Genomic DNA, 26139 nt, shown 5'->3' with positions numbered 1-26139 from the left:
TTCTGATGAGGCTGTATATGTAAAATGATTAAGGGAATACCAGATACGTGCACAAATATTCTCACACCTATTATTGTAATCTTATCAGGTTTCTCAAACTCCTGATGTTAAAGTTGAAACACTGAGATAAACACTCAAGCTGAGGCACTTTAATAGTACCACAAAATACAATAAAAAAGCTTATTCAGATTCAGAATGGTTCCCTTCTGGCCCTCCAAACAATCATCAAAGAACCCTTTCTCCAAAAACAGGTATTCAGATGGAAAAGGTTCTAGGTAGAACTCTTTACCTTACAAAAAACCCATGTCTTCAAAAAAAAGTGTTCTTCCGATGAAAACAGTTCCTGGTAGAACCCTATCCCTCCTCAAAGAACCTTTTGGAACCCTTTTTTCTAAGAGTGTACATAGTTAAGCCAGCCACCATGTTTGCATAAGTTATGATCCCACTACATATCAGAGAGAATCTCAAGTTGTTGTTGTTTGATTTTCTTTATGTTATGTTTATTCATCATTGCCATCGATGCACACACTCAAGTGAGCCATGAAACTACACAATTACATACAATGTCCCTGGGACAACATCTGGTGTTGGGATGCAACTACTGCTTGTCCCCGTATAGGCTTGATGGTCATTCTGTTGTCTACATATGTCCCACCAGTCAACTCTTAGCAGAACCTCAACTGTTAGTGCATCTGATGTCCACTATAGCCAGTGCACCTAATCATTTATGGTTTCTCCCAATTGCATGCAGTTCGGCAGAATGTCTCATCCCTAGGTGTTGCTAACCGAAACCAAGGTAGGCTATACCTCCAACTAAGATTAAACATATCTCTTTACAGATCTACCTCATATATACAGTAGTTAAACAGTGACTGTACTAGCTGTGACAGTTGAGACCAGATCCACCAGGAGGGAGCTTTTTCTGTTAATCTGTGTCAAAACCCTTAGTGATTTAGATTTTGTAAACTTGAAAAAAAGGCACCTTGGAAATGGGCAAGTTTGATTCCTGGCGTAGTCGGCAGACACTTGCATTAGATGCAACACTGCTGTTACAATATCCGCCTCTCCTCCCCTCCTCTCCTTGAGCCCCGAGATGTGGAATCGCTCCACAGGAGCAGGATGACGATAGGCATTCTGTCTTTCTCTCTCTCTCTCTCTCTCGCTCTTCCATTCCATTTCAATATCCTTAGATTATCCCCTTTGTTTTAATTAGGCGTGGCGCTTCTAGGGATTCTAGAATCCTATCTGAGCTCGGCGGAAGAAAATAGGGCGATTTCATAGAGCGGTTTATGTAGATTGATTTCAGGCAATCTCAAGTTGATCCATTGTGCTGATGTGCTGTGGCTGTGGCAACCGTTTAGCAAACAAACTGCCCATGTATTTCCATACAGAGCACTAGCCAAGCGGATGTAAAGATGTAGAGCCCTCAAACTCAACTCTGGATCTTGAAGCCAGTTTCACTGCATTTTTTCATCGTTCCCCTCTAATCAGGGACTGATTTAGACCTGGGACACCAGGTGTGTGCAATTAATTATTAGGTAGAACAGAAAAACAGCAGGCTCCAGACCTCGTAGGCTAAGAGTTGAGTATCCCTGATATAGAAGGTATAGTGTTTATGTCATAAGTTTATGTCTGGCGAGAACATGGGAGAGCATGTGAGAGGGGCTCAGTCAGGGTTGACCATTACTTCACCTCCAGTTTGTTTGCTTGTTATCTGATGGGGAAGAGATGCGGGCAGCAGTGGGATTGTGGGATTGTTGTGTGCCGCGCCAGTGAGCCTTGACCGAATGCCTCGATGAACAAACCTATGGGAAATTATCCCACTGGGCTTTCCTAGAGGATGTGTGGTGTTTGTCCGTCAGGAGAATGTAATACCAGAACAGAACACTGCTGTTCATCTACATTGTGACTACGATAGCATGGTGTTGTTGGACTCTCTCACACAGTTTGGATACTAATGACAGTATATGACTGATAACTTATTTTACCTCTTGTCTCTTCCAAATGGTAAACTTGAGTAGATTCCATGCAACATGATTCAACAGACTGCATCTGTAGCTGTCAGGGCAACCACACAACGCCAAAGCCCTAGAATGTTATTCTAGAACTTCTTCTTCTTACAGTGCAATGATAGTGAAGACATTGTGTTGGTATTAATTCCTCTAATATTTGCTATCTCAGAATATAACACTACATATATAGGATCACCTATCTCATTGTTCATTTAATAATTCATGCCAGACTTCACTGGATGTTCATTTCAAACTTTTTTGTACGATAGTGAAAAAGTAGGAATGTGTATGATTCTCCGTTCTTTAACCCTTCTGAACATTCTATTATTTCATGTTTAACAAAATATATCATGCTTCTGTTTATTTATTTGTTTGTTTTTCTTCTTTTAAAAAAAAATGTGTCTAGTAGCTTCTCAAGTTGCTTTGTCAACTGTCCCTTCAGTTCAAGTTGCAAACAGCAAGCGAGGTAGGAGATTCTCAGATTCATACAGTGCCCCTCTGTGTCAGCAGTTGTCAAAAGTCATGTCCCCACTGTATGAATCTAGAATGACCTGTGTATGTGCTACTTTAGCCACTTAACCCAACCCTACCCCTGTAGTACCTTGTAGTACTAATCCACAACTATCCCCATGAACTATGACCAATGTGCACTCTGTATCCATAAAGGGTGGAGTTTGCTTTGCGTTATGGATATGTGGTACATGTACAGTTTATCTTTCTGTGTCTCTCTACATCTAGTGTAATCATTAGAAGTGCTATTGAATACAATTCTTCAAAGTACAAAATAGTAAGGAAGCTCTTCAACATATCATTGTAATGCCTCACAGAAATATTCTAGAATATTTTTCAATCAGGGAGAGTGGTCAATTGGTCTTCTAAGAGTAGGTTTCGGAGTAGATAACATAAACGTTATGAGAACTTCAATTAACTTGTGCAGCTTGTTAGCAAATAGACCTGAACATGATTATTTTTCTTGAATAGAGTTGAATAGGCTAGCTGTCTTTCATTTCCAAGGCTCTATGCCTTTCGTGGTGACCGACGGAAAGACCTGACCTCAATCCAGAACTTAATAACCACAATCCCTCCCCAAAGCCCCTGTAGCTCAGAGAGGACTGTCTGTCCAACTGCCTGTAGCTCAGAGAGAGGGCTGTGTGTCCAGCTGCCTGTCTACAAAGGCTTAAGAAACCCATCTGACCCAGCATGAAAGTTGGTGTCAGCAGTCGCTCCACCAGACAGATTGAACCCAGCTCCAAGGCTGATCTGGGCCGGCCAGGTGTCACACACGAGGCTCCACTGGGACGTGACCGTCTTTGATTGGCATGCCCGCCTGACGTCGTGTCACTAAGCAGTAGGCACAGGGCGTAGCCTGACTCCCAATCTGGGAGCTAATACTACAACATACTACACAACACACTACACATCACACAACAACATGCTCCCCTTGTCACACCTCTGCATACATTCACCTGCTTCTCATGCAAAGTGCTTTTTTGTTGCAAGGTATGTATTGGCTGGGAGGGGTGTCAGGTGGCAGAGTGGTTGCTGGGACATGTAGCAACTCTTCCTCTTCCATCTGGTTCTCTATGGAAAGGACAGTTATGTATTTCCATTCATGTTTTTCTTTAAAAGTCATAGTTGCATGCTCTGTGGTTTAGGATTACAGTGTGAACGTAATAACAATGGCCTGTGGATTGCACTACCGCTACAAAGGTTCCTGCTCCTCTCCTCCTAATCTCAAATTAAACACACAGTAGGATAAATGAAGCCTGAACTAATCGAGATGTACATTTCAAACTGTGTGGAGTTACACACGTATGCCATGCCCAGGTTGAAAATTACATTCCAACTCAACTCATCTCGTTTGACCTGTCTTGTACTGTGTGTCCTAGTTCCCATGAAACCCAGTTTTTGTGCCATTCCAGAATCAGAATCCTCCTCATCCTTTCCATTGTGGTGTGCTTGAAGCGAACGTCTCTTACGCTCTCCCTCTAACAACATGCTTTCTCATCGCCCCAGGGTGAACTGATGTCTAACACCACTGGCTGCATCCGTCCATGCCAGACTTGTCATACTGTAGCCCTTTCCACCTCCTAACCTAACATTGTCTCAATCTCAACCCCCATCTCTCCATCCTAACCTCGCATGTGATGGTGCCTCCTCGCACTACCTTGCTACTAGTACCACCGCCGCCCGCCGTAGCACATGCCCCGCGCAACACAACCCAACCCCCACATCAACATGGCCCCTTGGTCTCTCTCCACCCTTCCTTCTTTGCAAGACTGCGAATGCTTCGGACACTCCAACCGCTGCAGCTACATCGAGCTGCTAAACTCCGTCATTTGCGTGAGCTGTAAACACAACACTAGGGGCCAGCACTGCCAGGATTGCAAGCAGGGCTACTTCCGAAATGCTTCTGCGGAGCTGGAAGATGAGAATGTGTGCATAGGTCAGTTCCCTCACCACTGTCTGTCATCATCAGCACTGCTTATACCAGCTGACCCCCGTTTACACCACATATGACCTTCACCTCATCCTTCAACTTTCACCTTAGTGCGTCAAACCTCCAAACTCCTGCCTCATGTTTTTCACTGTCTCTTTTCCTGTTGCTGTCTGGGTCCTGTCGTTCCTCACTTGCTTCTGTCCATATGACTCGCTTCCTTCTCCACAGGGCTTATGTATTAAACTAACTGTTAGTCATCACAATCACAAGGTTTTACATTAAAGAGTATTACTCATACATGTGTACTGCTATGGAAAAACTGTACTTTTTCTAAACTGATATACATTTTACCAGATTAGATTTTGACACTCAGGATGGTTTTGATGCTGTCTACGTCATGAGAGGTTTTTTATTTCGGTTCTTTTAAAATAAATGATTATTCCAAATGCTGGTTATGTACACTACATGACCAAAAGTATGTGGATACCTGCTTGTCGAACATCTCATTCCAAATTCATGGGCATTAATATGGAGTTGGTCCCTCCTTTGCTGCTATAGCAGCCTCCACTCTTCTGGGAAGGCTTTCCACTAGATGTTGGAACATTGCTGCGGGGACTTGCTTCCATTAAGCCACAAGAACATTAGTGAGGTCGGGCACTGATGTTGGGTGATTAGGCCTGGCTCGCAGTCGCCGTTCTTATTCATCCCAAAGGTGTTCGATGGGGTTGAGATCAGGACTGTGCAGGCAAGCCAAGTTCTTCCACACCGATCTCGACAAACCATTTCTGTATGGACCTCGCGTTGTGCACAGGGGCATTACATTTACATTTACATTTACATTTAAGTCATTTAGCAGACGCTCTTATCCAGAGCGACTTACAAATTGGTGCATTCACCTTATGATATCCAGTGGAACAACCACTTTACAATAGTGCATCTAAATCTTTTAAAGGGGGGGGGGGGGGTAGAAGGATTACTTTATCCTATCCTAGGTATTCCTTAAAGAGGTGGGGTTTCAGGTGTCTCCGGAAGGTGGTGATTGACTCCGCTGTCCTGGCGTCGTGAGGGAGCTTGTTCCACCATTGGGGTGCCAGAGCAGCGAACAGTTTTGACTGGGCTGAGCGGGAACTGTGCTTCCTCAGAGGTAGGGGGGCCAGCAGGCCAGAGGTGGATGAACGCAGTGCCCTGTGTAGGGCCTGATCAGAGCCTGAAGGTATGGAGGTGCCGTTCCCTTCACAGCTCCGTAGGCAATCACCATGGTCTTGTAGCGGATGCGAGCTTCAACTGGAAGCCAGTGGAGAGAGCGGAGGAGCGGGGTGACGTGAGAGAACTTGGGAAGGTTGAACACCAGACGGGCTGCGGTGTTCTGGATGAGTTGTAGGGGTTTAATGGCACAGGCAGGGAGCCCAGCCAACAGCGAGTTGCAGTAATCCAGACGGGTGATGACATGTGCCTGGATTAGGACCTGCGCCGCTTCCTGTGTGAGGCAGGGTCGTACTCTGCGAATGTTGTAGAGCATGAACCTACAGGATCGGGTCACCGCCTTGATGTTAGTGGAGAACGACAGGGTGTTGTCCAGGATCACGCCAAGGTTCTTAGCACTCTGGGAGGAGGACACAATGGAGTTGTCAACCGTGATGGTGAGATCATGGAACGGGCAGTCCTTCCCCGGGAGGAAGAGCAGCTCCGTCTTGCCGAGGTTCAGCTTGAGATGGTGATCCGTCATCCACACTGATATGTCTGACAGACATGCAGAGATGCAATTCGCCACCTGGTTATCAGAAGGGGGAAAGGAGAAGATTAATTGTGTGTCGTCTGCATAGCAATGCCGCGCCGGAGATGCCCAACTCGGAGAGGGTGGAGAGGAGGATCTGATGGTTCACAGTATCAAAGGCAGCAGATAGGTCTAGAAGGATGAGAGCAGAGGAGAGAGAGTTAGCTTTAGCAGTGCGGAGAGCCTCCGTGACACAGAGAAGAGCAGTCTCAGTTGAATGCCCAGTCTTGAAACCTGACTGATTAGGATCAAGAAGGTCATTCTGAAAGAGATAGCAGGAGAGCTGGCCAAGGACGGCACGTTCAAGAGTTTTGGAGAGAAAAGAAAGAAGGGATACTGGTCTGTAGTTGTTGACATCGGAGGGATCGAGTGTAGGTTTTTTCAGAAGGGGTGCAACTCTCGCTTTGGCATTGTCATGCTGAAGCAGGAAAGGGCCTTCCCCAAACTGTTGCCACAAAGTTGGAAGCACAGAATCGTCTAGAATGTCATGTATACTGTAGCGTTAAGATTTTCCTTCACTGAAACTAAGGGGCCATGCCCAAACCATGAAAAAGAGCCCCAGACCATTATTCCTCCTTCACCAAACATTACAGTCGGCACTATGCATTTGGACAGGTAGCGTTCTCCTGGCATCCACCAAACCCAGATTAGTCCATCGGACTGCCTATCACGTTTCAGGAGAAGACCCAGATGCAGACAGTGTCGAAGTAACAAAAGTTTATTACTAGAACAGGGGCCAGGCAAAATGACAGGTCAAGGGCAGGCAGAGGTCAGTAATCCAGATCAGAATCTAAAGGATACAGAATGGAAGGCAGTCTCGGGTTCAGGGCAGGCAGAGGTCAACAATCCAGGGTGGTGTGACAATGGTACAGAATGGCACTCAGGCTCAGGGTCAGGGCAGGCAGAATGATCAAAACCGGGAAAACTAGAAAAAGACAGGAGCAAGGGGAGAAATGCTGGTAGGCTTGACGAACAAAACAAATTGGCAACAGACAAACAGACAATAAATACACTGGGGATAATGGGGAAGCGTGATTCATCACTCCAGAGAACGCGTTTCCACTGTACCAGAGTCCAATGGCAGCGAGTTTAACATCACTCCAGCCGACGCTTGGCTTTGCACATGGTGATCTTAGGCTTGTGTGCGGGTGCTCAGCCATGGAAACCCATTTCATGAAGCTCCCGACGAACAGTTCTTGGGCTGACGTTGCTTCCAGAGGCAGTTTGGAACTCGGTAGTAAGTGTTGCAACCGAGGACAGACAATTATTTACGCGCTACGCACTTCAGCAATCGGCGGTCCCGTTCTGTGAGCTTGTGAGGCCTACCACTTCGCGGCTGAGCCAATGTTGCTCCTAGACATTTCCACTTTACAATAACAGCACTTACAGTTGACCGGGGCAACTCTAGCTGGGCAGAAATTTGACGAACTGACTTGTTGGAAAGGTGGCATCCTATGACGGTGCCATGTTGAAAATCACTGAGCTCTTCAGTAAGGCCATTCTAAAGCCAATGTTTGTCTATGGAGATTGCATGGCTGTGTGCTCAATTGTATACACCTGTCAGCAACGGGTCTGGCTGAAGTAGCCAAATCCACTCCTTTGAAGGAGTGTCCACATACTTTTGTATATATAGTGTATGTTTCACAAATAACCAGAAACACGTAGGAATCTGTTCTAAACATGTTTAACTTCATGCACATTCTTTAAGTAGGTCCCTGTATTTTGCGCAGTCATGTGACATTATCCTGTATTTTAGGCCTTATCCAGAAATAAGAATTCCACCAAAAATGAAATCAGTTGTCTGAGGATGGTGCTTAACCATCTGAATTGAAAAGAAAAGGCGGCAGTTGAATGTAAAGCTTTAAATTAAAGGTTAGAATCCAGGCATGTCACATGATTGTGCAGAACACCGGACCCTATAAAAAGTATATGAAAGTATATATAGATAGTGTATATAGATAGGTTTTACCATACGTTCCACTATGCCTTTCCATCTGGGTAGTTTGTAGTGACTCTGCACCTTACACATGCACATAGCACCCAATAAACATCTGTTGTCCCTCGCCCTCTGACGTTCTGATCTGGCTCTGGAAAACTGAAAATATTATATCCACCCCATATCCAGGTGTCTCTTCCAGCCTGAAGGCGAGTCTAATGAACTCGCACACTCCACGCGTAAACCCAGAGGTGTCGGAGCATGACAGATAAGCATGACGGCAATGGCAACTACTGCATATGTCACTGTGGAAGTGCTAGGCCCAACCCTGCCCAGGAATAGCAATGCAATTCCATCAGTAGCCTTTATAGGGTGCGTCTCAAATGTCACCCTATTCCTATATAGTGCACTACTTTTAATGTCATCCCTATAGGGAATATAGTGCCATTTCGGACGCACCCAGAGTCAGTGCGGTCTTGCCCTGTGTATAACCCTTTACCCTTACCCTTCATAGCGCGTCAGTAGTTGTGTTATCACAGTCAAACCAGTATTCAGATATATCTTACAAATGCTGTAGAGCTATAAGGTTACCATACAGATGGGAAAGAGGAGAGCCTTTTAAGGCTTCTATGTTCACAAGCAGGATTTGGAAAGAGCTTTAACTGTTGATAATGGTAAAGACATGGCCATTTTTGGTGTGGTTAATGATGGTTGTTTTGTTCACACATTATTCTACCCAGACAATATCCACTTATAGTATTAGTCAAATAAGCAGTTTACAATAAACATATTTGCCCTGTAGTTAATCAGTTTCCCATGAAATCTAAGTGTGAACCAAATTACTAATTGGAATTTTTTCGTTTTGGAATGACTTGAAATGTCTGGAGACAACATATATTACAGTACAACAATGCCCATTTCAATGTTACCGTCCCACTTTCGTCACATTTCAAACATTCGCTGAATCATACTGGACAAGTCCAAGCTATGTAAATCCTTTCTTGTACATTTCTCATGTAATTCCTATGACATCTCTTTGTATGTCTCCACTGTCTCTGTCTCACCTCCTCTGTTGTCATGTTTCCCTCTAACTTTCATGTCAGAAAATGTGTAATCTTAATGTCATGTCATTTTTCAAATATGGCTACCATATTTAGCTAAATAAGGTTTTGCTTATTGCACTATGCGTAAATGTGACTTGTTAAAATGCATAAAATGTTCTAGAAAATAATGAATCACCTCAAATGATCCATACAGTGCTTAATGTATCATTTCCTTCAGTCACTCTTTATCTTCATTTCACCTCATTACTTTTGAAATGGTAGCATTTCTTCTGTAAGTGATAGCTAAGTAATATGTTGCTTAGAAATGTTTCCCAATGAGCCTGTCTATGGCGGTAAAAGGTTGTAGCTGCTGTAAGAAGCCAAAGCACCACCTTGTTTTCCAGCATGTGTGTGTTTGTGTGTCTTGTTTCTACAGACTGTAGTTGTAATCCCTATGGCTCAGACAGTGTTCGCTGTAATGGCACAGGATTTTGTAAATGTAAGGAGGGAACTACAGGGGCTAAGTGTCGAGATTGTCTGCCGGGATATTTGTGGGACAATGGCTGCAAATGTAAGTAGAACCATACCCCTACTCTTGTAACTTTGCTCGGACCCCGACCTGTACCTCTCGCTATCTCTCTACTGTATCTCTACCTCTATCTATTCTATCTCTCCTTCTATCTCTCCCTCTTTTTCTCCCTTTTACCATCTTATCTTATTCTCTACTTTCTACTTTTTCGCTGCCACTGCTTGGTTATGCAGGCATGTGCAGCTTTGAATGTCCCCACTCTTGCGGGGAGTAGGCCTATGGATTTAACCCTGACTAACGTTGACTAACCAGAAATTAGCAGTTTTTCAATGATTTAAGACTCAAGGTTGTGAGGCTATAAATGCAGCGGTTTAGACTCAAACCGTTTTCTCTCAGCTTCTACTGGTAGATGTCGCTGAGTCCGTCAGCGAAGCAACCACGCTTTGCATTTGGATGCTTTGTGTTTAGTCATTCAGTGGCGTCAAAGAGCTGAAACATACAACAGCTGAGCTAATATTGACTGGCTGGCGAGCTGTTTGAGCAGCCCTTTCCCTCTCTCCACCATAACTGTCTGTTTAATGCTCATGTCCAGATGATGATGGCCAATGCCAGAGGTGAGCTATTGCATTGTTTAAAATGCTGTTTATCGCTCAAATTCCAGTATGTTGTTCCAATAGTTTCTATTTAGAGGCAAAAGTAGAGAAGGCATTGAACAGGTCAGTCTACTGTACTATTCTACTAATATAGAGTACCTGATACAATCGATGTGGGATTGCTGATCCACAGGCGTCATCAGCCAGGGCAACCTCTCACTGGTCGGTTCAACTCCTGACCTGGAACATCCTCAAGATGGTGAGTTGACAGTAATTGGCCAGATCACTGCTCGCCTGTGGATGGCTTCCAGCTTGGTGCATATCTTTTCAACAGCGCTTGCTAGGCGCTGAACCGCATATCTTCTGTCCTTTGTTGCCCAGAGCAAAAATCAGTCTTCATGTTGATTGGGCAGGGAAACCACCGCAGCTAACTCCATCTGGGGCAGACACTTTTTGAGTGTTTAATTTAACACTATTTGAATTGAATTAACACAGGCACTTTTGCTATGTAGAACTGTGATACATGTATTATTCCATTGTTAAACAGATCCGAATTGTTATCCACTTATTGAATATCAGATGTGAGGTTCAATCCATGTGTAAATGGATGAAAGGAGATGGATAAGTAGAAGATGCACTCTAAGGTCAGAGTAGATTAGACTGATGTATTCTGTGTACACATGGATGCACATGGAAACAGACTGTTAATGAATACAGTTTATCAGAGTGACTGGCAGCATCCGCACCATCACAACTCCACGTTCGCACATGCATGACGGGAGGTTTGAGCATGGGTCGGCACCAAATGGGAGAAGAGGAATAAACAGAGCGAGAGGAGGAGAGGGGGCAATATAGACAAGCTACTTTGGTGGAGAACATGTATTACTTGCATTACATTGCTGCATTACATTGCTGAGATTGTCTTAGTGAGAATGCTCTTTGTCCCTACTCAGTAAAGCACGCTAGCTAGACACACATCACTGGTTTAGGCCTACGCACAATAATTATACACAGCTAGTGTGAAGTAAAATCTCAGATAACTGTCTTTGACACTGTACATGAGCAATCATGCATGGCAATGAACAAACAACGGAGAGATGTATAATTGTTATATCAAAATTAAATACATTTTTATTTGTCACATGCGCTGAATACAACAGGTGTAGACCTTACCGTGAAGTGCTTACTTACAAGCCCTTATCCACAACGCAGTTCAAGAAATAGAGTTAAGAAAATATTTACTAAATAAACTAAAGTAAAAAATAAAAAGTAACGCAATAAAATAACAATAACGAGGCTATGTACAGGGGATACTGGTACAGAGTCAATGTGCAGGGGTACAGGTGAGGCTAGGTAATTTGTACATGTACAGTACCAGTCAAAAGTTTGGACACACCTACTCATTCCAGGGTTTTTCTTTATTTGTACTTTTTCTTTATTTTCTACATTGTAGAATAATAGTGAAGACATCAAAACTATGAAATAACACATATGGAATCCTGTAGTTACCAAAAAAGTGTTAAACAAATCAAAATACATTTTATATTTAAGATTCTTCAAAGTAGCCACCCTTTGCATTGATGACAGTTTGCACACTCTTGGCATTCTCTCAACCAGCTTCATGAGGTAGTCACCTGGAATGCATTTCAATTAACAGGTGATGAAACTGGCTATCATGAGGACCGCCACAGGAAAGGAAGACCCGGAGTTATCTCTGCTGCAGAGGATAAATTAATTAGTTAACTGCACCTCAGATTGCAACCCAAATAAATGCTTCACAGAGTTCAAGTAACAGACACATCTCAACATCAACTGTTCAGAGGAGACTGCGTGAATCAGGCCTTCATGGTCGAATTGCTGCAAAGAAACCACTACTAAAGGACACCAATAATAAGAAGAGACTTGATTGGGGCAAGAAACACGAGCAATGGACATTAGACCGGTGGAAATCTGTCCATTGGTCTGACGAGTCCAAATTTGAGATTTTTGGTTCCAACCGCATGTCTTTGTGAGACGCTTTGCTAGTGATGCTGTCGTGCTTTATTTAGAATTCAAGGCACATTTAACCAGCATGGCTGCCACAGCATTCTGCAGCGATAAGCCATCCCATCTGGTTTGTGCTTAGTGGGACTATCATTTGTTTTTCAACAGGACAATGACCCAAAACACAAGTCCAGGTGATGGAGTGCTGCATCAGATGACCTGGCCTTCACAATCACTCAATTGAGATGTTTTGGGATGAGTTGGACCGCAGAGTGAAGGAAAAGCAGCCAACAAGTGCTCAGCATATGTGGGAACTCCTTCAAGACTGTTGGAAAAGCATTCCTTGTGAAGCTGGAGAGAATGCCAAGAGTGTGCAAAGCTGTTATCAAGGCAAAGGGTGTCTACTTTGAAGAATCTAAAATATTAAATATATTTTGATTTGTTTAACACTTTTTTGGTTACTACATGATTTCATATGTGTTATTTCATAGTTTTGATGTCTTCACTATTATTCACAATGTAGAACATAGTAAAAAATGTGTAGTTGTGTCCAAACTTTTGACTGGTACTGTAGGTAGGGGTAAAGTGACTATGCAGTAGGGGTACACTTTGTTGAGTATGTTTAACATAGCTATACAATTTAAATGCTGTAAAAGCTTGATGTAGCTCTACATTATCTAACTACATTACCCATTATAATGTAGTGTTACCTACATTACCCAATGTAGGTCTATACCTGGCTCTCCTCAGATATCACTCAATTGTACATGAATAGGACAGTCTCAATCTGTATGCAGACTGGAGCATGCAATTAAAACTCTAATCTCTGACCAAATAGAGCCCGTTCCCACAGAGGCACACCTAGCTCATTGGTTTCCTTCTCTAAATATTATCCCTCATATCAAAAGTAAACCCTATATATCTCTGTTTATTCTCTGCGCAGGGTCTGTTTACTCTCAGGGAATGGTAAACGTGAGAGATTGGGAGGAACAGTGTGTGTTGATTGCATCCACCCCGTCCCAATTTTTGTTTACCTGTTCCTCCTCGACTGTCTCATCAGTTTTAGTTTACCTGTTCCTCCTCGACTGTCTCTTCAGTTTTACTTTATCTGTTCCCCCTCGACTGTCTCATCAGTTTTAGTTTACCTGTTCCTCCTCAACTGTCTCATCAGTTTTAGTTTACCTGTTCCTCCTCGACTGTCTCTTCAGTTTTAGTTTACCTGTTCCTCCTCGACTGTCTCTTCAGTTATAGTTTACCTGTTCCTCCTCGACTGTCTCTTCAGTTTTAGTTTACCTGTTCCTCCTCGACTGTCTCATCAGTTTTAGTTTACCTGTTCCCCCTCGACTGTCTCTTCAGTTATAGTTTACCTGTTCCTCCTCGACTGTCTCTTCAGTTTTAGTTTACCTGTTCCCCCTCGACTGTCTCTTCAGTTTTAGTTTACCTGTTCCTCCTCGACTGTCTCTTCAGTTTTAGTTTACCTGTTCCTCCTCGACTGTCTCATCAGTTTTAGTTTACCTGTTCCTCCTCGACTGTCTCATCAGTTTTAGTTTACCTGTTCCTCCTCGACTGTCTCTTCAGTTTTACTTTATCTGTTCCCCCTCGACTGTCTCTTCAGTTTTAGTTTACCTGTTCCTCCTCGACTGTCTCATCAGTTTTAGTTTACCTGTTCCTCCTCGACTGTCTCTTCAGTTTTAGTTTACCTGTTCCTCCTCGACTGTCTCTTCAGTTTTAGTTTACCTGTTCCTCCTCGACTGTCTCTTCAGTTTTAGTTTACCTGTTCCTCCTCGACTGTCTCATCAGTTTTAGTTTACCTGTTCCTCCTCGACTGTCTCTTCAGTTTTAGTTTACCTGTTCCTCCTCGACTGTCTCTTCAGTTATAGTTTACCTGTTCCTCCTCAACTGTCTCTTCAGTTTTACTTTATCTGTTCCCCCTCGACTGTCTCTTCAGTTATAGTTTACCTGTTCCCCCTCGACTGTCTCATCAGTTTTAGTTTACCTGTTCCTCCTCAACTGTCTCATCAGTTTTAGTTTACCTGTTCCTCCTCGACTGTCTCTTCAGTTTTAGTTTACCTGTTCCTCCTCGACTGTCTCTTCAGTTATAGTTTACCTGTTCCTCCTCGACTGTCTCATCAGTTTTAGTTTACCTGTTCCCCCTCGACTGTCTCTTCAGTTATAGTTTACCTGTTCCTCCTCGACTGTCTCTTCAGTTTTAGTTTACCTGTTCCTCCTCGACTGTCTCTTCAGTTTTAGTTTACCTGTTCCTCCTCGACTGTCTCATCAGTTTTAGTTTACCTGTTCCTCCTCGACTGTCTCTTCAGTTATAGTTTACCTGTTCCTCCTCGACTGTCTCTTCAGTTTTACTTTATCTGTTCCCCCTCGACTGTCTCTTCAGTTTTAGTTTACCTGTTCCTCCTCGACTGTCTCTTCAGTTATAGTTTACCTGTTCCTCCTCGACTGTCTCTTCAGTTTTAGTTTACCTGTTCCTCCTCGACTGTCTCATCAGTTTTAGTTTACCTGTTCCCCCTCGACTGTCTCTTCAGTTATAGTTTACCTGTTCCTCCTCGACTGTCTCTTCAGTTATAGTTTACCTGTTCCTCCTCGACTGTCTCTTCAGTTTTAGTTTACCTGTTCCTCCTCGACTGTCTCTTCAGTTATAGTTTACCTGTTCCTCCTCGACTGTCTCTTCAGTTTTAGTTTACCTGTTCCTCCTCGACTGTCTCATCAGTTTTAGTTTACCTGTTCCTCCTCGACTGTCTCTTCAGTTTTAGTTTACCTGTTCCTCCTCGACTGTCTCATCAGTTTTAGTTTACCTGTTCCTCCTCGACTGTCTCTTCAGTTATAGTTTACCTGTTCCCCCTCGACTGTCTCTTCAGTTATAGTTTACCTGTTCCCCCTCGACTGTCTCTTCAGTTATAGTTTACCTGTTCCTCCTCGACTGTCTCTTCAGTTATAGTTTACCTGTTCCCCCTCGACTGTCTCTTCAGTTATAGTTTACCTGTTCCTCCTCGAATGTCTCTTCAGTTATAGTTTACCTGTTCCCAGGGGCGGAAATCCCGGGGGGGACGGGGGGGACACGACCCCCCCATCCTGGGAAAAATATGATTTGTCCCCCCAATATATCACTGAATCATAACTATGTAATTTAAATAATATTAATAATACACAATGAAAGCAATTGTGCTGATTATAGACACTTAATAGCGCGTTTTTAAGTTTCAAATGATTGCGACCCCCCCGCCCTTTGCCTCACAATGGTTTGATCCACTGCCAGTTCCTTAGCTTGCTACGTAACTGCCGTGAGGTTCATCCAGTCAATCGCGCACACACACACTAGCTGAATATGCAGAGCTAGCGCGCAAATATTAACTATTAAGCTAGCTAGTACCTATTCCATTTATGTGGCGTCGTCAAAGATGGAATCAGCATGCAGATGATGTAAGTTAGTGCTTCAAAGTCCCTGTGATAAGGTTAGCGATAAACTGAAGTCCAAACTGAACAGAACTACACTCTCATCTACCATTGTCTTAAATATATTTAACGGTCTCGTTACAAAAGCTAAATTGTCGCAAGGGAACTTTTATTTATTTAATTTCACCTTTATTTAACCCGGGTAGCAAAGATTATAGCAAACACCACTGAAACTGAATTGGTGCTCGCTAGCTTTGCAAATTCAGCTATTGTTGGAAGCCAGCCAATATGAAACAAACTATTAAAATTACAAAAGGTTGCAGCATATGTTGTGTAAATGGTAAACTCATACAGCTGTCAACTCTTGTCATTTTAATCCGTTTCACATTTGCTAGCTACCTTTTAGATCGAAGCCCATATAGAATGATTGAAGATGATAGAAGCCCATCTCCTACTGTAAATAACCTACACACTGTGTGTGTAGCCAGCCAGGTAGAAAAATGGCAGAAAAATAAAAGACGGACATCAGAGTATTTTTCAATACACCAAAACGCATAGTAAGAACCCTAGTAGCCTAATATCTCAAAGACTAGTTGATAAAATGTTCATAAGAAAGAAATGAAATTCTAATGGAAATGTTTCACAATGATGTCATTAGGCAGAGCAGGCAACAGATGGCACACAGACAGCAGAGTTGGGGACAGATATGCAGGGACAGACTGGCAGAGACAGGGAGTCTCAGGTAAGTTTGTTGAGTCTTTGTTTGGCAACATTATGAAAGGTTCTCAATTTTTTTGACTTGTAAAATAGGAACATAATTGGAAAATGCCATGGATACCCCCACTCTCAACTTAAACTGGTGACTGAACTAAGATTTGTTAAAGGCAATGGTATTGCTGTTGTGATTAGTTGTGTAGTTTTGGGTACCGGTAGTTAGGAGTACAGCAAACACCTTATTTCATTGGTTCCTCAATATACATTTACCATATTACAATGTAGGCTATGTGTTACAGCACTACTTTTGGTGTCCCCCTCAGGAATTGCTCTTGAGAAAATTTCATGTAATTGTCCCCTCCAAAGTGGATATCAGATTTTCGCCCCTGCCTGTTCCCCCTCGACTGTCTCTTCAGTTATAGTTTACCTGTTCCCCCTCGACTGTCTCTTCAGTTATAGTTTATCTGTTCCTCCTCGACTGTCTCTTCAGTTTTAGTTTACCTGTTCATCCTCGACTGTCTCTTCAGTTTTAGTTTACCTGTTCCCCCTCGACTGTCTCTTCAGTTTTAGTTTACCTGTTCCTCCTCGACTGTCTCTTCAGTTTTAGTTTACCTGTTCCTCCTCGACTGTCTCTTCAGTTTTAGTTTACCTGTTCCCCCTCGACTGTCTCTTCAGTTTTAGTTTACCTGTTCCTCCTCGACTGTCTCTTCAGTTTTAGTTTACCTGTTCCTCCTCGACTGTCTCTTCAGTTATAGTTTACCTGTTCCTCCTCGACTGTCTCTTCAGTTTTAGTTTACCTGTTCCTCCTCGACTGTCTCATCAGTTTTAGTTTACCTGTTCCCCCTCGACTGTCTCTTCAGTTATAGTTTACCTGTTCCTCCTCGACTGTCTCTTCAGTTTTAGTTTACCTGTTCCTCCTCGACTGTCTCTTCAGTTATAGTTTACCTGTTCCTCCTCGACTGTCTCTTCAGTTATAGTTTACCTGTTCCTCCTCGACTGTCTCTTCAGTTTTAGTTTACCTGTTCCTCCTCGACTGTCTCTTCAGTTTTAGTTTACCTGTTCCTCCTCGACTGTCTCTTCAGTTTTAGTTTACCTGTTCCTCCTCGACTGTCTCTTCAGTTATAGTTTACCTGTTCCTCCTCGACTGTCTCTTCAGTTTTAGTTTACCTGTTCCTCCTCAACTGTCTCTTCAGTTTAGAACCCATTATTTAGTGTGGTGTTGACTATTTTCAGATGCTAATTTCAACTCCGCCTTGTCCTTGACCACAGTTTGCTTGAATTATTTTGTCATACTAATCCTCAGGCTGAAAAGACTCCTAGATGAATATAGATCTCAGTGGAGGCTCCTCAGAGGAGGAAGGCGAGGACCATCCTCTTCGTAGAATTTCATAAAAAGAAAAATTGTGAAACATAAAAAACACTAACATTTTTAGATAAAACTATACTAAATATATTCACGTCACCAAATAATTGATTAAAACACAATGTTTTGCAATGAAGGCCTACCTCAAAAGCGTGTAAGGAAAATGGCACCGATAGAGAGGGCAGCCGTGCTTCTAGCCCCTAGGGAAAACATTTTTTTACAAGCATTTCACTACACCCGCAATAACATCTGCTAAACACGTGTATGTGACGAATAAAAAGTTATTTGATTTGATTTGATTTGAAAGCACAGTGTAGGGAAGGACTATGGTGTAGCCGGAGGACAGCTAGTTTCCGTCCTCTGGGTAAATTGACATATATACTAAACCTAGGAGGCTCATGGTTCTCAACCACTTCCATAGACTTAGACAGTAATTATGACAACTTCCAGAGGACGTTCTCAAACCTATCAGAGGTCTTGCAGCACGAACTGACATGTTGTCCACCCAATTAAAGGATCATGAATTAATCTAATACTGTAAGCATAAACTACAGCTAGCTAGCACTGCAGTGCATATAATGTGGTGAGTAGTTGACTTAAAGAAAGAAAAATACAATAGTTGAACAATTTTGAACAAATTGATTTCTTGAAGAAGAAGCAAGAGAGAGAGAGAGATAGCTATATTTCGTTGTATATATTTTTTCACTTTCACTAAGCTAGCGAATGCAGCTAGCTAGTTTAGCCTACTCAAACACCCGGCTCAAACAGAGAAGTATGCTATGTTAGCTAGCTGGCTATGGCTATCCAACATGGGAAATCTTCCAAGTCAAGGTAAGCTTTTGGTTTTATTAATTTATTGCCACCGGGGCCCTCGGTGTAACTGCTAAACTGCTTTCTGACTGTACACTGTACTGCATGATTGTAGCAGGTTTACTAACACGTTACTTCTAGTAGCTATGTTGACTATGATGTTAGCTAATAATGGTGACAATGATGTAGGCTGTGTGTAGCGGTGAGCAGTTATGATATGAAGGTTTGGCTTGGAAATGTTTTTCGTCTGATCATAGACAGCTGATGTGTTGTGCACTGAAGTCCAAAAGTGAAGGGAAATGGTTAGAGGAGGAGAGCACGAAGGCACGAGAAGGAATTATTGCTACAACAATCAAAGTGATCATGCTGCTTGTATGTTGCTGCTATGAAAGTGAACTGTGTTTGCGTGTGATCAGGGGTGTATTCATTCCGCCTATTCTGTTGAAAAACGTTCTTAAACGGACGCAAACAGGGATAAACATGCATGAATTTGTAAAGGGAAAATGTTAGTATCATTTAGTAGCCTATTTTATTTGTTTAATCCTTATTTTACCAAGTAAGTTGACTGAGAACACATTCTCATTTACAGCAACGACCTGGGGAATAGTTGCAGGGGAGAGAAAGGGGGGTGAATGAATCAATTGGAAGCTGGGGATGATTAGATGGCCATGATGGTATGAGGGCCAGATTGGGAATTTAGCCACGATACCGGGTTTAACACCCCTACTCGTACTATAAGTGCCATGGGATCTTTAGTGACCACAGAGAGTCAGGTCATCCGTTTAACGTCCCATCCAAAAGATCTCACCCTACACAGGGCAATGTCCCCAATCTATTTTTTTAGACGAGAGGAAAGAGTGCCTCCTACTTGCTCTCCAACACCACTTCCAGCAGCATCTGGTCTCCGATCCAGGGATCGACCAGGATCAACCCTGCTTTCCTTCAGAGGCAAGCCAGCAGTGGGATGCAGGGTGGTATCCTGCTGGCTAAAACTTCTCAATGTTACATTAAGCTGGATGAATGGAATATGAATGACCGAAATAGAAATAAGGCCATGCTCATTAAGAAAATAATCGTCCTCCCTCATTTTGTATAGCCACTGATAGAGTTATTGGAACAACTGTATCCATACTTAGTGTAGCTCAGCTCCAACCCCTAAGCCTGTGCTCTGAGCAGTGGGCCAATATGAAGGTAACAGAGACACAAAGAGATGTGTGTCCAAGGTGGACCAGGAGCTCTCCCAGGGGTAATAAATCACAGGTAGGAAGGCAACATCTCCTGGGCTCAGCACCCTGGTAGGGCATGAGGGGACAGGGAGACAGAGGAGGGAGGGAGAGGCGTAGGAGAGAGACAGACAGAGAGAGAGGGAAAAGAGAGAGAGAAGAGAGACAATAAGAGAGAGAGAGAAGAGAGTAGCCTTCCCCAGGAAGACAGGGATAGAGAAACTAAAAAAAGTAACTTCCTCCAGCTAGAATGAATTATTTTCAGGTCAGGCCTCTCAAAACAGAAAGCAGAATCTATCCCACCTCTTTTAGTCTGACTAATGTAGTCTTTAGAACTCTGTCCAAGTTTACCATCACTTCATTTAACTGTCACCATTACTGCTCTCCTCTTCTACCAACTCTCTGGTAACACTTTGGTATTGATCTGTCAGTGTTAAGTGGTTCAGTGGTTAATGGCTGCTCTTTTCCTTCCACTGCATTTCTGGCCCTTAATTCAAACCCTGTTGTATTATTAGAGTATCAGTAAGAAGATTTATCTATGTGTTAGGAATAACATATTTCTAGGGACCTACAAGTCTCATTAGAATGCATTACCAGTAGATAGAGAATTAATATGCGCACACCATCCTTTGTCAGGGCAAAACCAATAAGGCCCCTCTTGCAAAATAATCATATTTTTGCAAAGGGCAATTGGAGATAAAAATGTATGGACAAAACGAAAGGTTGATGTTTAATTAATAGAGTCTTGTCCATGTCAGGATTACTTCAGGGACCCTAGGGGTAAAACCTATTTTTAATTAATTCACTTGATTACTCTCAATGCAATCTTGAGGGGAACACACACCCCATTACCAAGTTGGTCTGCCTGCCTGCTCATTTCCCTGATAGTATTTGCTGAACCAGACAGTGAAGAGGATAAAACAAAAGATACCTGACTCATAAATGAATCAGTGATGTCATTGTCATGTGTCAAATTGTCTGTTAATATCAAGCCGTCCATATGATGATTGCCTTGGTAACATTGCATTAACAGTCTTGACGCCACAGGTGTTTTATTTTTTTTACGTCCATGATAGTAAACAGTTGCTTGATAGTTTACAGGGAAAAGATGAATTAGCATTGTAGAGGAAAAAATTGTATTGGGCATGCTGGATGATGAACACAAACCCATGATTGGAGTCTGGGACTTGTAGTCTTTTGACAGTGTACCGGTCCATCAAACCCTGTTGGGTTGAACAGACAATTTCTAAATAAAATATAGCCTTTAAAGATGTTTAAAAAAACAGAAGTTCATACCTGCAGCTGTGGATATGAAAAATAAGTGTGAGAAAGGGTCAGTGTCAGTTATTCTTGTAATATTTGCTTTTCAAAATATTTCAGGGGGGGGGAACATTCAACTGTCACATTGTTTTCCCCTTTCATGAAAGGGCAAAATGAGCTCCAGCTCTCTCTTGTTGTGCTGCATTGAGGTGGTCTGGCCCTAGCCTGCTTGTTTAGCACTGTTTATTTGTCTCTCTCCATCGGTTGGTTTGTTAGTTATGTGCTGGGTTGGGATTGTTGGTTTGTTTGCCTGCAGCTTGCTTGACAGCTAAGCTCCAATGGGAATAGACTGGCCTTGGTGTCCCCGTCTCTAAATATACCCATTCCCACCTAACTCTCAACTCAACTCATATAAAGTCAGTTCAGTGTTTTGGAAATGCCCACGGGCTGTGGAGAAACTTTGTGCCCGAGCTACTATTCATCACGTGGTATAGACCCTTCAGTGGGTTCCTAGTATATCACTGCAAAATGAAGCATGACAAATGGTAATTTTGGTAATTAATGTAATGGGAATGATAAAAGGAACACATTCAGGTTGGAGAGGAACATTTGAGAAAGACGCAATGATCAAGTGCGTTATGCAAAAAATATATGAATTGTCTATAGAAGTGGGCTTATAAACCAGAATCGTAATAAATAATTTCTATTTTGCATAGTGAGTACAAATGTTACAAATACTTTTCGTTTATTTTCGTTTCTTTATCTATTACAGAATGCAGTTGGAAGAAGAAAATGATTCATGCAAGAATTTCATAGATAGTGCTGAAAGACCAGCCCTTCATTTTGATCAATACAACAACAAAAGTTTTATTCACTACAACTGGAGTTGACATGAACTGTAGAACTTATTTGACAAAATCATGTTGGAAATGAAACTGTTACCTTACTGCAATGCAACAGCTGGCAGGGTGACAAATGTACCACAACAGTATGGTCAGAATAAATGTCTGATCAAAAATGTTTGGTAATAAAATATTATAGTCTTCTACCATTCATATCCTGTCGTCAATATTGTGGGAATCAGATGGTTGGAAATTGATTTTAAAAGATTTATGTTATTTTTATTTGTTTTTTGTTGTTGTTTTATAGTAACCAGTATAAATTACTGACATTCTTTTTTATTACTGCACTGGTTATGCTGCATGTGATGCGTTACTATCATAGTCATGATTGATCTGCAAAGTAGCTAAAATGCTGAATTCAACTTAATGCTAAGTAAACTTGCTAGCTACTTCAGTGGATGTTGAACACATTTTTACAGGTAAATGAACACATTTCTAGCGGCAAATGTGTCAAATTATAGCCATGGTATGAAAGAGATCATCAACGTGGGGCTCTATGCGTTCTCTGGAAAATAACAAAACTCTGTGGAAGGTCAGTTCTACTCCGTTAGTTCTTCATGGAACACGCCTTCCACGTCGTTCATTATGTTTCATAGAAAGCATAGCCCCTCGTTGATAATCCTTTCTTATTGCGCTCACTAGAGTGGAGATCAGCTCAGATAACAGTGCGATTTGTAAATCAACATAACAGTCAGGGTAGTGAGCAGTGCACAGTACTCTATTCCAGGTGTGTGTATGTGTCTCACATATCTCTCCATCTCTCTCTCAGCCCGAGTGTGTGACAACGAGCTCCTGCGCTGCCAGAACGGCGGTGTGTGTCTGAACAACCTGCGGTGCCAGTGTACCGCAGCATTCACGGGCCTGCTGTGTGAGAAGCCCCGCTGTGAGTCGGAGCTGGGGGGCTGTGGTGGGCCCGACTCGGGCCAAGCCGCCCTCTCGTCTACACCACTCTCCACCTTGCTGCTGCTCCTGCTGGGCTCGACGCTGCTCAGAGAGGCCTCCTACAGGCCCACCCTGCTCTGAGAACCAGAGGCCTACACTGTCTACACTGAACTGGTGGAGCGAACTACCCAATTACCAACTTCTCTACAACAACAACCAGAACTACAACGACCATGAGCTTAGTCTACTATACTGTACTGTACTATAATGTACTATACTGTACTGTACTAGCTGTCCACCAGTCACAGCAAGGACACACGCTGTCTATAAGGGAATGTGCCAGAATGAAAGCAAAACTTTAATTTGAGTAAAAAAATAAAAGTATATATAGAAATGAGAGTTTAAAAAAATGAAATCAATAAAGAAAAATAAATACCAGATATTTAAAAAGAGTTTAACTTGAGCATTTGCTTCATAAAAAGTCAAACAACAGACATCAGTGACCTAAGCCATACCAGAGACTTTTCCCCCTAACTGTCAAAAGGAGGGACTGGAGATGACAGACACTTTGTTCACTTCCTCTCTTATCGCCACGGCAATGGCAGCTGCGACCAATAAGCGACAGCAAGCTCTAGCTAGCAAGGCCAGCAGCTGCTAGCTGCCCCTGTCTTAGGGCGCTTTGGGGTTTGGTGCTGGCTGGACTGAACTGCTTCTGGGCTGAACTGACTGACTGACTGACTGACTGACTGACGAAGAACTCCATAGAACTGTCCCTACCGCTGCTGAAGGGTGGACAGACAGGCTGTTTGAAAAATAAAACCTAAATAGAGAAATTGAGGCAGAGGGAAAATAAAAAAGGAAATGTAAGCAATCTTTGCTGTCAGTGCATTGTGGATATAAGGAAATCCATCCGGACTGCCACATTTTGACCTGCATCAAAAATCTTGCCCACGTCTCTCTCTCGGTCTGTCTGTCTGTCTCTCTCTCTCTCTCTCTCTCTCTCTCTCTCTCTCTCTCTCTCTCTCTCTCTCTCTCTCTCTCTCTCTCTCTCTCTCTCTCTCTCTCTCTCTCTCTCTCTCTCTCTCTCTCTCTCTTATTCTCATCTCTCTGTCGCCCTCTCTCTTTCTCTCTGTCTCGCTCTCTTTCTGTTGGGCTCCCGAGTGGCGCAGCGGTCTAAAGCACTGCATCTTAGCGCTAGAGGCGTCACTACAGACACCAGGCTGTATCACAACCGGACGTGATTGGGAGTCCCAAAGGGCGGCGCACAATTGGCCCAGCATCGTCCGGGTTTGGCCGGTGTAAGCCGTCATTGTAAATAAGAATTTGTTCTTAACTGACTTGCCTAGTTAAATAAAGGTTAAATAAATACAATTCTCTCTGTCTCTCTCTCTCTTTTTCCTTTTCTGTTCTTTCTCTGTCTCCCTCTCTCTCTCTGTCTCCCACGCCATCCTTCTCTATATCTCTCTCCCTATATTCCTCACCTGTCCCCTTCCCTCAGTCCCACCCAGCCCCTCTGTCCACTGACCTGTGCTTTTGTGAACGTTACTCTGTAACCCTTGTCGGTTGAAAGATTTTTTTGTCCGGTGTTAGTGACGCACATGTGTAATAGCCCCATATCCTCCTTCTCCAAAAGATAGCCAGACTACCTGTGTACTTATTTGACCTGTAGACATCTGCATTACCTGAGACCTTGGTCAAAGAGCTTAGTGTTCACTTGAGCTGACAAAGTGCTTAGAGAATCATCAGTGTATTTACAATTTATTTTCTTGACAGAGCAAAAAATAAATGTAATAATTATTTTGTACTATTTGCCGAACAGTGTTAAAATGCAACTTGTTACTGTATCTACTCCAGATGAAAATGAAAAAGCAGAAGAAATGTTTTGGACTTGTTCAGCTTTTGTTTTTGTTATTTATTTTCTTTCACTGGTTTATTTTTCTCTTTTGGTTGCGCAGTTTGAGTTTCCTCAGTATTGGCAACGTGCTGGCATCAAAGAATATTGGTTAACATCTACAGTATACCATAGTGTAATAAGATCCCACAAAAGGACATTCTAAATGTTTTCTTGTTGCTTTAACACTGGACAAATTTAAGTGAATAAAAGTTTAAGAAATAAGTTGAGACAACTGTGTTGATCATTGCTTGTTCCTCAGTTGAAAATTCAACAGTGAATAAGCTGCAATAATAAAAAAAAAAGTGTGTATGTACTTTAAGGACACAAACAGTAGTAAATCGTTTTTCCAAGCACAACTGATGCAAAGAGCTTTAAATACCTTGGGAAAGGCTAATAATGGAGAATGCTATAAGCCCCAGTGAAATTTGAATGCTATTTATCTTGAATTCAATCCGGTAAAGATTTGTTTCAGTGAAATGCATTGTGGGGGAGGGAGGGTGAATTAAATATTAACAGCTATCGACGACTACCTGAGAGCCTGTGTTCAAAGTTTATAAAGTGGGTCTTGTCAGATACTAGACAGTTCATCCATAACCTGGAAAATCCAAACCTCACCTCCTGCTGAGGATCTCTTTCTTTCTTAGTTTCTCTTAAAGTTTAGGTTACTTGAAGTTTTAACTTTAGCATTGTTTGTTTAGTTGGAGGGCTTATCTGATGTCCTATGATGTGTTCTCCCTGTTGTTCCATCAGTGTGTATGCTGTGAGGATAATGTACCTGGTCTATGACAATGGCACAATGGCAATGTACGTAAAGAAACAGGTTGTTGTTGTTTTTCTTTTTCGAGTTTTGTCATCTTCATGAATGAGTATTGCTCTCTAAATGTCAGGATCTCTAGTGGCACTTCATCCAAATAGTGTTGGAAGAGATTACAATAACATACATTCAGCTCTCCCTGGATCCTTGTTATGGAAACCCCCCAGAAAATAGCTGCTTATATACTGTGTGTTTATTGGGGCAATAACTACTGTATTTATGCCATCTTCGCATTTTACAGCTTGGGCGACCATAACTGCCACTTTGCAGCCTACTCACTGATGAAGACATACTATTCGAACAGCCACGTGTTTTCAATGGTGTGCTATATCTTTATAAAACACAAAGTCAGTTGCCTAGGCAAAATCGCAGTTGGCAAAGGCCTTTTCTAATCATTATGTTTCTCAGGAGCGACTATCGGTTGAAAAAAAGTACAATACTGTAGTTTGGCCGAGTTACAGCAAGCTCAATGATTCATTTTAATTTCTGTGAAGGTCCCTGTTGCAATCCTGACGGAGCCACCAAATCATATTCAAATCCCAGGATTAGGTTGAATACC

At 42.5% G+C, this 26139-nt stretch overlaps 1 protein-coding gene across 4 annotated transcripts in view; it reads left to right on the top strand.

Moving 5' to 3' along the window:
- ntng1a (netrin g1a) overlaps nt 1-24988 on the top strand; it is a 151473-nt gene extending 126485 nt beyond the window's left edge. For 2 of the 4 annotated variants that reach the window (XM_082965631.1, XM_045702103.2), the window contains exons 6-8: nt 4291-4458; nt 9642-9776; nt 22760-24988. In XM_082965631.1, coding sequence (XP_082821757.1) covers nt 4291-4458; nt 9642-9776; nt 22760-23013 — 557 coding nt within the window. In that variant the 3' untranslated portion in view covers nt 23014-24988. Of the gene's footprint in view, nt 1-751; nt 797-4290; nt 4459-9641; nt 9777-22759 lie in introns of all 4 variants that reach the window. The other 2 variants (XM_014157325.3, XM_014157326.3) reach the window with 2 other exon arrangements.
- Nucleotides 24989-26139: the final 1151 nt, after the last annotated feature.

This window comes from Salmo salar, chromosome 19, assembly GCF_965601325.2.
Source record: "Salmo salar chromosome 19, fSalSal1, whole genome shotgun sequence".
NCBI classification, from domain to species: domain Eukaryota; kingdom Metazoa; phylum Chordata; class Actinopteri; order Salmoniformes; family Salmonidae; genus Salmo; species Salmo salar.
Note: the sequence above shows the minus strand (reverse complement) of the source record. Positions and strands in the feature narration are given on the sequence as shown.